At 39.4% G+C, this 12,416-nt stretch overlaps 1 protein-coding gene across 1 annotated transcript; it reads left to right on the top strand.

The window, feature by feature from the left end:
• The first annotated feature begins 3,159 nt into the window (after positions 1-3,159).
• LOC130736880 (putative inactive cadmium/zinc-transporting ATPase HMA3) lies at positions 3,160-5,628 on the top strand. The gene is made up of 6 exons (XM_057588655.1): positions 3,160-3,280; positions 3,415-3,739; positions 3,844-4,448; positions 4,735-4,769; positions 4,954-5,148; positions 5,286-5,628. The coding sequence occupies exons 1-3, from the start codon at positions 3,160-3,162 to the stop codon at positions 4,073-4,075; spliced, it is 678 nt and encodes a 225-aa protein (XP_057444638.1). The 3' UTR covers positions 4,076-4,448; positions 4,735-4,769; positions 4,954-5,148; positions 5,286-5,628.
• Positions 5,629-12,416: the final 6,788 nt, after the last annotated feature.

The following is a 12,416-nucleotide window of genomic DNA, read 5'->3' as shown; positions in this document are numbered from 1 at the left end:
TCGTCGGATGAGAAAACTTCCTTCTGAAGAAAGATTAGGAATGATGAGAGATGTAGGAGAACGCGGGTGGAATCTTCGTTTGAGTTTCCGGATAGAAAAAGTCTTCATCGTCTGTCGATCTTAGGTTTTTCGAACTATCAGGGATTCCGTTTCGGCAAACTTCCGAGAATTGGAATTTGACGTTCGTACTTTCCAGGATTTCGCATCGAAATGGTTGTTTAAGGACGGAAAAGAGAAGTTCTAACATTTCTCTGAGGATTTTTTGGAATTAGTTTCCATCGAGTCCTAAAGCGTAAATTAACTATTCACTAATACCTTCGACCTAGGATTAAGCGTATGTTAGTCGTGCTATAACTCTTTCGGTTTTTCGATACATTCTTGGACTTTTCCTGAACCTCTTTCCTTCCCAAATTTATCTTAATCAAATAACTCTTTTATTTTATTCACTTATCCAAAGCGTTAAAACTTGGGCCTTACATTACTACCCTCCAAAAAGAAAGTTTCGACCTCGAAACTTAAGGGTCAGTAAAAAGTTCTGGATACTGTTCCTTGATCTTTTCCTTCAGCTCCCACGTTGCATCGCCGGTGTCCTTGTTCCAAATAACCTTCACTAACTCGATCTCTTTACCCCTCAACTGCTTTACCCTTGTGTCACCAATGCTGATTGGCGGTGTCTCGAAAGACAAGTTATCCTTCAACTCAATGTCATCCAGCTCGATGACGTGCATCGGATCAGCAATATACTTCCGCAGTTGTGACACATGGAATACATCGTGAACGTTTGATAGAAAAGGCGGTAGTGCGATCTGATAAGCTACCGGTCCTACACGACGAGTAATCTGATAAGGTCCAATGAACTTTGGCGTCAGCTTTCTTGATTTGATTGCTCGACCAACTCCTGTAGTCTGGGTAACTCGCAAAAACACATGATCCCCTTCTTCAAATTCCAGGGTTCTGCGCCTTTGATCTGCATAGCTCTTCTGTCTACTCTGAGAAGCCTTCATCTTTTCCCTGATCTGTTTAATCTTCTCAGTTGTCTGTTGCAGAAGTTCCGGTCCTACTAACAAATTCTCTCCATCTTGATACCAACATAAAGGTGTTCTACACTTGCGGCCATACAATGCCTCATACGGTGCCATACCTATGGTCGTATGAAAACTGTTGTTATATGTGAATTCAATCAGTGGCAATAGGGTGTCCCAACTGCCCTTATTGTCTAACACGCAAGCTCGTAGCAAATCCTCCAATGATTGGATAGTTCTCTCAGTTTGCCCATCAGTCTGTGGATGATAAGCAGAGCTTAATCTCAGCCTCGTTCCCAAAGCCTCATGAAGAGCTCCCCACAGATGTGAAGTAAACTTCGGGTCTCTATCGGAAACGATACTTGTTGGCACTCCATGAAGTCGCACAATCTCAGCTATATAAATCTCTGATAGCTTATCCACGTTGTACGTAGTTCTCACCGGTATGAAATGAGCCGACTTAGTCAGTCGATCCACGATTACCCAAATCGAGTCATATCCTCTTTGAGTTCTTGGTAATGCCACGACAAAATCCATCGATATGCTATCCCATTTCCATTGAGGTACATCCAAGCTTTGTAGCATACCCGCAGATTTCTGATGTTCCACCTTCGCCTTTTGACAGGTCAAACATGCAGCTACATATTCTGCCACTTGTCTTTTCATTCCTGGCCACCAAAAATTCACCTTCAAGTCCTGATACATCTCTTTCCTTCCCAAATTTATCTTAATCAAATAACTCTTTTATTTTATTCACTTATCCAAAGCGTTAAAACTTGGGCCTTACACCACACTTCTCTCTCGACTCTTAACCTCTCCTCCTTCTCTGAAACGCGTTTTACCTCTGCCTCCACCGTCCTTACCGCCGCCGGAGACGTCCTAGCCGGCGTCGGAGCCGTCCTTCCTGTCGCCGTCCTTCCCACTCTTGTTTTGTGTTCCTTTGTGCACGGTTCTTGCCATCACCTTGTAGAAGTTGTTTTTTTTAGGAAAATAACTTGAGCTGTTGTCTTCTCATCTTGTAGCCAAAACATGGGAAATATTTAGGACTTGTGGTTTTCAATTGTCCTGATATGAATATATAAAATATCTTGAATCCACTTTCTTTCTTCTGTCTTTTTCAGTTTCAGATGGTTACATTTGCTTCCTATTTTGAGTTATTTTTCATTTTTATTTGCTTTTTAGCATCTTAATTTTCAATATCATGTTTTTCCTCTGTTTTTATTAGAATCTAAATTAGGTGTTGTAGACTAAATTGGTGGTTATTGTTGTAAACTGCAATGCAACCTTGTTATCTGACTGACATGGTTGATATGATTTCTTGTGTCAGTGTCATCAATCAAAGAGATCTCAGTTTATTCCTAAACCCTTCCTACGAAAGAAGAGATCATTCAAGAGGCAGCCTAGTCAACTTTGTAGAGGCAATCATCCAAGTGTTTTGCAAGGTAAGATTATAATTGTATCAATAATTGGAACTTGGAATGGGGGTTGCTCTAGGTCTGTCAGAATATTGCGAATTTGATGCTTTTGTTTTAGGTACTTTAACCTGTTGGTGTTGTGTTTTGATTTAGCGTGTTTGGTTCCCCGTTGGTAACCTCAAAATCAGTTCTCGTTGAGTAAACTTTAGATGACAGTATAGATGTTTGATAATCATCTCAGAATTGATTTCAGCCAAAATCAATTCTGTGTTGAAGCGAATATAATTAATTCTGAGATTTCACAACATTGCCCCACAAAAATCAGATTTCTTGAATGTATCCACCCACTTTCTAATCTGTTCATTTCACTTTTACCATAATCAATTTGACCATAATCAATTTTATCTGAAATCAAGTGTGACAACGATGGTCCAAACACACACATAGTTCTTTCTTCTTGACCTTGTCTGACATGCATTTATTTTATAAAAGAAGTTAGACTTTATTTATCAGCCATTTTAACCTCTGTTCCATCTCTCAAAAGCTTGCTGCACCTTGTTCCTCCACCGTCCTTGCCGCCGCCTCCGTCCCTGCTGCGCCGTTGCCGCTCTTGTGTTGTGTCCCTTCGTGCACGGTTCGTTGCCCTGTCCTCAGAGTTCAAAAGCGCTCCATTGTTCCTCTCCTCGATCAAATCATTCACTGAAATCTTCTATGTGGGGGGCATGGGGAAAGTTGCAAATGACACAGTGGTGGCAAGAATGTCAAAACTGGTTGAAGAGGCTTCTAGCAGAAAATCTCGAGCACAAAGATTCATAGATAATTTTTCAAATTACTATATTCCTGGTAAGTATCAAGTACATAGACAAACTTTTCTATTTGAGGAAATGGGAAAAAAATCTTCACTAATTGTTAAATTCACTTTCAGTGTTATACTTAGATTGCTAAATATGTTTGCATCGATTTTTGTTCTATGGCAGTGGTTGCCTTGATTTCAGCTAGCATTGTTGTGGTTCCGGTTGCATTAGGAGTTCCTGATATTGAGCCTTGGTTTCATCAAGCAATTGTAGTTTTATTGAGTGGATGTCCTTGTGCTCTCATCCTCTCCACACCTGTTGCAGTCTTTTGTGCTCTCACAAAAGCTGCAATAAGTGGATTACTGCTGAAAGGTGGAGATTATCTCGAAACACTTTCTGGAATTAAGACAGTGGCTTTTGATAAAACGGGCACAATAACAAGAGGAGAGTTCTCAGTGACAGATTTTTGTGCTGTAGATGACATTAGCATTGAGACCTTATTATACTGGTAACTTTTATTAATTAAACTTAAAAATGTCAATCCATTGTGTTTAGAGATTAATTTATAACTCTTTGAAGACTAACTGGATTTTGTTAATGAAAACATTGAAGGGTTTCAAGTATTGAGAGTAAATCAAGTCATCCAATGGCAGCTGCACTAGTGGAATATGGATTGTTTCACTCTATAAAACCAGTCCCTGAAAATGTGGAGAACTTTCAAAATTTTCCAAGGGAAGGAATTTCTGGTACAATTGATGAGATAGATGTCTATATAGGCAATATGAGAATTGCTGTCAGAGCTGGCTGTGAAAGAGGTGATTACAAAACAGTGCCTTTAGTCTAATTCTTGTAGGATTTCTAATTTTAGCATGTGTAATTTATGACAAGATCAATAATTCAAGAGTGGATCTATAGTCCCCTTTGGGTGCAATTCAGGTTGATTTCAATATTCTATCTGCTTCATTGCTCATAGTCACATGTTTATCATTTAATTTGTTAGTATATGCACTATGTTGAATCATTTTATCATGTTTATAGTCAATAGCCACATGCAAGTTCAAAGTCACGAGACTTCAACCCAAAAACAATGCTGTGAGCCAACTATAGTTGGAGTCTTCAGCCTAGTTGATGCTTGCAGATCAGGTGCTTTGGAAGCAATAGAAGAGCTAAACTCATTAGGTGTGCGATCAGCCATGCTGACAGGCGATAGTGCTCAGGTTGCTAAATTTGTGCAGAGCCAGGTATTTTCATAGTAATCTGTACTCTAATTAACCAACAACCTAATGACAAGTGTATGTTCGGAAACTCATCTGAATACCATGGTGAAATCGAAATCATGGTTGATAGAAGCAACTTCCCTTAGCTTTTGCTTCTGTCCACCATAATCCTGGCTTCACTGTGATTTTTGAACTAGTTTCCTAACATGCACTAATGTCTAATACTGCTTGTTATGACATGTACTTCAACTTTGAACTTATAAAACTTTTGACTCATTCTCTGCAGTTGAACAAAATTATATTTCGTGGGATATCATTGAGGTATAATATTAACTCGTTATTACCGTTTAGTACGTTTATATACAGCGGTAATAATGCTAAGTGCTAACAATTTGCTGCTACAGATTCTGTTTGCACATTGCAGGTCTGTAACGATATAAATTTTTCATACTCCCAGCAACTAAGATATTGCAGCTAATTACTGGAATTATAAATGGTGATGCAGGTGTTAAATCAAGATGAGACACCTTTGCTGTACAGTCTTGTATTTGGGGAGGGTGTTGTGAATGATGCTACATCAGTGGTGCTTTTCAATGCAATCCAAAGCTTTGACCTCAATCAAATTAATTCTTCAATTGCTTTGCACTTTTTGGGCAACTTCTTGTATCTGTTTATCGCAAGCACATTGCTTGGGGTTTTGGTAAGTTTCTTTCTCCCTCTAATTCTCTCAAGCATACATCACATAGACACAGACAAGATCTATAACAAGGATGAGCATGCACATAAAAATTTGTAAGGCTTGTGGCTCTGGTCTAATGTTTCTCCATCACCTTGTAGACAGGTCTTCTCAGTGCTTACATCATTAAAAAGCTATACATTGGCAGGTATAGTATTGACACTTTTGTCATTTCTATCGTCTTTTCAACAGTAACCATGATGGTATTCCACTGTTTTATATTGTATATATGCAGTTTATTCATAGTAAAAATGTAGTTGTAGACAGTTTCATGATAATAAATTGAGTCCCGGATTCTCGCAATCTCAGATTTTGTATGTTTTGTTAGGTAGACATAAAGTCTACAGTTTATGGAGAGTTCACCAGTTAACTGGTGCTAAATGTTATTAATCCATTATAAATGATTTCTTACAATGTCTAAGTGAACGTGTTTTATCAAATAAGTGAATAACCCAATGAAAAGATCACGATAATGACAAGATTGCATGAGGCTTGTTTCTGGATTTCTAGTATAGACTATAGATTATAGAAGTATACTTCGCCGAAGTAAGTATTAAAGAACTACAGTGATGCTCTTGAGATGTTGTTAACATTTGTCATTAGCATTATGCTGATGTATCTACATCTTCTGCAGTTAGCTTATCTGAGTGGAATTCTCACCGTATTCTTTTGTGGGATTGTTATGTCTCATTATACTTGGCATAATGTGACTGAGAGTTCAAGATCACTACCAAGTATGTCTCCTGAACAGTTTTCCTCTAGCTATATACGCTAATACGCCGTCCGAGTTTATTATACCTAAACATATAATTTTTGTTCAACTCTCACAGGCACGCCTTTGCTACCTTGTCGTTTGTTGCTGAGACCTTCATCTTCCTTTATGTTGGGATGGATGCCCTGGACATTGAAAAATGGAAGTTTGTTAGTGATAGGTATGTCCCATGTCCTCTCAGAGACTAGTGCACACTGCAATCATTGAGACACTAACGTTTTTGTAACAATTGTTGAATGACATTATTTCATGTCAACAAATTGCTGTTTTCTGCTTTTCTTTTTGGAAATTTTATCCTTCATTCTTGAATTGTTCGTCAGAAAACTCCCTTTTGTTATATAATAGAAAAACAATTCATGTGCCACGCTTGGTTTCTTGTGCAGCCCTGGAACATCTGTAGCAGTGAGTTCAGTATTGTTGGGTCTAATACTTCTTGGAAGAGCAGCTTTTGTTTTCCCTTTGTCCTTCTTATCCAACTTGGCTAAGAAATCGCAGAATGACAAAATCAGCTTCAAGACAACAAGTATGGCTTATTTCTTTCAACGAGTTTCATTTTGCGGATTTCTTGTTCTAATAGCAAGTTATGCTAACAATTTTTACTGTGCTTATATGCTATACCTTGTTTTAGCTTATGTTACTGTGTTATACCTTGTTTTAGTTTGGTGATATGTATTGATTTTGCAGTCAGCTTTCATAGCTTTTGAAATGTGTACCCTTTCGGTTAAATTATGATCAATATATCTTCTTTTCAGAAAAAAAAAAATGTTGATCTTTTGGCTGAACAGGTGTGGTAATTAATTCAAACAAAAAAAACAAATTACAGCGGTTACCTCCTGAAACCGCTGTAAAAGAAGACTCAAGTACAGCGGTTATTTTAGAGAACAGCTGTTGTTGGTATGTATTTACAGCGGTTTTATTAAATCAACCGCTGTAAATAATGAGTCTTTTACAGCGGTTAGAACCGCTGTTAAGGCTTTTACAGCGGCGAGATCTACAGCGGTTTTGGACCGCTGAAAACCGCTGTAAAAGGCAAAAAAAACCGCTGTAAAAACCGTTTTTTGGTGTAGTGAAGACACAAACACTATTAATGTCCCGCCACCAGGCAGAGAACTTAGCACCCGAATTACCATTATACTTAGCTTGGAGCACCCTACACCATAAGGTCGCAGGTTCCTTATGCCAACGCCACAACCATTTCCCAAGAAGTGCCCTATTAAAAGACGCTAAGTCCTTAACACCAAGGCCACCAGCACCCTTAGGAAGACACACCTTAGTCCATTTGACCCACGCTATCTTCCGATCCACGCCATCGCCTCCCCAAAGGAAGCTTCTCATGAATCCAGTACAAATTTTCTCCACACACGATGGTAGCTTGAAAAATGACAGGTGTAACACCCCGATTTCGGTGGTGCCACTTTAGTGACTTTAAATCAATAGTGCGGAAAATGCGTAAATATTTTTCTTTCGTTTTCTTTTCAAATATAAGACTTAACATAATGAAGACTCAACCCAAAGATAATAAACATAAAGTGATTGGAGATAGTGCCCGCAGGCGAATAAGTTCATCCCATGGTCAGAGCCATGAGTTTTATGAATACAGCTTTCAAGAAGATAAGTCAGCCCCAAATGGGAAATGACAATCAGAGTTGTGAAAACAATCCCCCCATATAATACACTCCTAACATCGACCCTCATCCGATCATGCATGAAGTCCGGGTCCACGTCGAAGACTCAGTAGCAGTCATTGTGCTCAGGATCCTCCCCGAACGACGAACCATCTTGAATCAGCGGTTGGACGTCTGGCAGCAGGCCGACCGCCCAAACACAACCATACACACAAAGCCAAGGCGCTAGGGTCAACTCACGGAATATAATAGATAATACAAGCAACATGTGATGAATAAAGGGGTATATATATATAGGTTGTATATAGACATATAAGTTCTGTATCGTCTACCCTAAGGTATATACATAACATGTTATCAGATTTCTAATAACAATTCAATATTCAATATCTCAACAGTTCAATAAGTTATATCTCGAAAACTCGATAAGCAATATATCAACGAATATAGTTAAATGCATGGTATGCCAATGCAATGTCATGCTCAAAATATGATCCGGATAAAATGTCACCCTCACGATGACCCGAAGCATCTCGCTCCGCTAAAGCGTCTCGCTTTTATGAAGCATCTCGCTCCTATAAAGCATCTCGCTTTTATGAAGCATCTCGCTCCTGTGAAGCAGCACACTCCTGTGAAGCATCTCGCTCCTATGAAGCTGCACGCTCCTGTGAAGCAGCACACTCCTATGAAGCATCTCGCTCCTATGAAGCTGCACGCTCCTGTGAAGCATCTCGCTCCGATGAAGTCCGATCTGAGATCGTCCTTCGGAAAGCAGCACACTTTCCAAGAAATGTATGCATGAATGCAATATGGTTAGCCAAACAACGAATCGTCCTCACCAAGGTACGCGAGTCTAGCTAAAGTACATTGTCTCTACAATACCCTAAGGTAAACAAAGAAGTGCTAATCGAATTTGGTAACTTTCCTAGTCACTTGGGCTCACCGTCTCGATGGCCAACCAAACTGCTCAACGAGCAAAAGAATGCAGCTCGCACTCAGTGACCTTTCAACTTACCATGGCTCACCATCTCGATGACCAAACAAACTGCTCAACGAGCAAAAGAGTATCAACATACTCAGAACTGACTAGTTCCCCGGCTTATCCCTTGGATTGGCCAACCAATAAAACTTGCTCATCGAGCAAAGTGCCAACGCACAATGGTTTCCCCAGAAACCTGGATCCGACGAAACTTCTCATTTTCAAAACTTAATGTTCAAGCCCTAAACTTTCGTCTGAGTCTTTTATCATTATATTAAGGGTTTTGAGGTTGTTTAATACATTATGGAGGTTCATTATGAAATTGTTTAAGTTTTGTCTCTAATCCTATTAGTTTCAAAGATCCCATAATTCCAATGATTCCCTGGAGAAGGTCTCAAAACAAAAGGTCCATCATCACCCAAGTAATGGCCCGAGAAGTTCCCAGGTAAGCTGGCCGGGCACAATGCCTCATTAAAAGCCCTTCTTGCCTTAGACAGAACAACCCAAGTTCTTACGTGAATTCAAATGGGGTTTTTCCAATATCATTTTCAAACTCAATTTTCCTTTGAGAAGGTCTCGATCCATAAAAAAATAATAGGGTACGAACCTCGGTCCGTCCCATCAAACTTTATCCAAAAACTCGTCAGGAGTCTGGCATAACTACCCATTATCCACTATCTTGACGTTCCTCACTCATTCGCACAATTGCACGGTATATTCAATATAGTCAGCAATTCAAGTGCGTAATAGAAAGACACAATATAATCAATATAATCCAAATATCATGTGAACAAATAATCATATAGCCTATAGTTAACCATTTAACAATTAAGCATGCGAGTCAATTATCAACATATCAATGCGATAAATCCTAATCTCCCATGTCGGCCGAAGCCCAGAAAACGGAGACACACGTCTCAATCAGTTCACTCGGCCGAAGCCTTCAGAAAACATTTTCAATCTAGACAATTCGTATGCATAAACAATAATTCAAGTCGAATTTATCGACGCCTACAAAGCATTAGCTAGCAAGTAAGTTGCCCTAACCTCGAACTCGTCCAGTGTGTTCAAGCAAGGCTCCTTCACAATCCTCTTTTCCTGCTCCAAGTGTTCCTCCAAACGAATCTTTGAGTAAACGAAGCGAAGGTCAATCAAAACAAGTCAATTCGGTCAATACAATACTAACTAGCGTTTAGACAAAGCTTAAGAAGCTTCAGAGTACAATTTTTTTAAGCATGGATAGACGACAGAACCTCGTTCGCTAAAACGAGCATAACTCGAGCTACAGAACTCGGAATGACACGAAACCAGCGCCGAAATTTCGACAATCGAAAGAGCTACGCAATGGCTCAGGTCATAGAGACCCAAAAATTATTTTTGGACACGTTACCCTAAGCAATAGGTTTCGGCCACTATGTAAAATAGGGTTTCCGAACTTTTTCTTCGATCTAAATCGATTCCTAGGTATTCTTAGGCGATATCTAGGCCAAGGAAACTCTCAGAAAAATTATCGAATCGAAAACTGCCGCAGGGGTATTTTGGTCATTATTTTTAGCTCAGAATTTCAAAACTGAAATCTCAAAATGCAAATTGGATGGGGACGTCACCAACGACGTTTATGACAACTAATCCTACTAGCACTAAGCTAAGGCGATAGTTTTCAGCTCAAAGGTTGAGACTTTGCTTAAAAATGGGTATTTTAAGCAGAAATTGATTCCGTCGGAAATCCGGCGACATAACGGAAAAACTAATCCGACAGAAGTGCTCTTGGGCACGTAAGGAAGATGTTTAGAATCAAAAATGAAGTATTCAGGATAGTTTTGTAAAAACCTCAAAACTATGAGCACAGAAAGACATAGAGAAAAGCTATGGAAAAAGCGATCAGAGGTAAGGATTAGCGACTATACCTCGAAACCTTGAAGTAGCAACTGTCGGATCAACGATCAAGCAAGAAATCAAGAAAATCTTCTTCTCCTCCTCTCCTCTTGGCCGCGTGTTGTGTGTGTGTGTTTGTGAGGTTTTGTCTCAAGCTTCAACATATATATATATATATATATATAGGGAATGAAATGGAAGATATTTAGCAAGGATCGGATAAGTATGAATAGATATTTATCAAAGATTGGATAAGGATGAACAGATATTTATCAAAGATTGGATAAGTATGAACAGATATTTATCAAAGATTGGATAAGGTTGAATAGATATTTAGTAAACCGGTACAGTTTTGTTTAGATATCGGAGGATTTGGCTCATAGAGTTACGATAAAAATATGAGAGTGATTTCCGATTCTTCCTACTGATTCCAACGTATTTTAGACACGATATTCACCCCGCTGAATCTTCTAATTCTTCAAAGAAATATCAGCATGATTTTTGGTTTTCGAGGCTTGCTATATAGAGGATGGAAAAACGCGGGAAAATGAAAGTTTCACGATTCTGATTTTTCCGGCTTCATTCTCCGTGAATTCTAAGATACGTTTTGGCGAAAGAATTCCAAAACTAAAAAGAGGTTCCCTTGTATTTTAGGCGACTAATGCAAAGTCGGTGTAAAACTAGTTTACCCGATAAGTTGCTTTTTGCATCGGATGTCGGAATAGAAAACTTCCTTTTGAAGAAAGATTGAAATCATCGAGAGAAATGGGTGTACGCGTGTAGAATCTTCATTTGAAGCTCTGAATAGAAAAAGTCTTCATTGACGGTTGATTCTAGGGTTTTGAAATACCAGGGTTTTGGTTTCGGCAAACTTCCGATGATTGGAATCGGACGTTCGTAGATTCTAGAGTTTCGCCTCGAAACGATTGTGATATATGGAAAAAGAGAAGTTCTAACATTTCTCTGAAGTTTTTTTTTGGAATAAATTCCTATAGTGTTCCAAGGGTGGAACTTAGTCTTTTCCTAAGGTTCTTGTCCTAGGCTTAAGTGAATCGATCGTGCTATACCTTTTATCGATTCGGATACAATCCTTAGACTTTTCCTGAACTTTCTCCTTCATAAATTTATTTCATTCGATAAACTCTTGTTCAGGTTTTTCCTTCACGATACGTCAAGCCTAATCGTAAATGGAAATCTCTTCCACTTATTCTAAGCTTAAAAACTTGGGTCTTACAACAGGAAGAAGAGCGGGAGGGCAGATAGAACACTATTAATAAGACAAACTCGCCCTCCAAAGGATACAGATTTCCGACGCCAAGCCGAAAATCTATTCTCAAAGTTTTTGATCACCGGGGCCCAAGTCTCTCGCCTATCGGGCCTCCCCCCCACCGGGATGCCCAAGTAAACAAAGGGGATCGCCATAAGTTTGCAATTCAGAATTGATGCAAGGCGAGCAGCAGTAGGACCATCAATCGCCACAGAAGCCAGCTTACTTTTGTGGAAATTTACTTTCAGGCCGGAGATGAGCTCAAAACAGCAAAGGATAGCCTTAACTACAAGCACATTTTGGACGGAAGCCTCACCCAGAAAAATAGTATCGTCAGCGAACTGTAAGAGGGAGACCTCACAGACATTTTCCCCACCAACCTTATATCCTTTAAACATCCCCAAATTAACAGAATTCATAAACAATTTATTTAGACCTTCAGCCACAATCAGAAAGAGAAAAGGTGCAAGCGGATCACCTTGCCTCAATCCTCGCTCCATTCTGAACTCACTAGTCGGGCTACCATTGACAAGCACTGAAACTGAAGCCGACTCAAGACAACTTTTAATCCAGTCAATCCACCTCGGATGAAAATTCATCCGGCCCAACATATAGAACAAAAAGCCCCAATCCACCGAGTCGTATGCTTTCTCATAATCGACTTTGAAAACCATTGTCGGTTGCTTCCTAACTTTAGCCTCATGAACAATTTCA

This window comes from Lotus japonicus, chromosome 2 (assembly GCF_012489685.1).
Source record: "Lotus japonicus ecotype B-129 chromosome 2, LjGifu_v1.2".
NCBI lineage: Eukaryota > Viridiplantae > Streptophyta > Magnoliopsida > Fabales > Fabaceae > Lotus > Lotus japonicus.
This window is presented reverse-complemented; position numbering and strand designations above follow the sequence as displayed.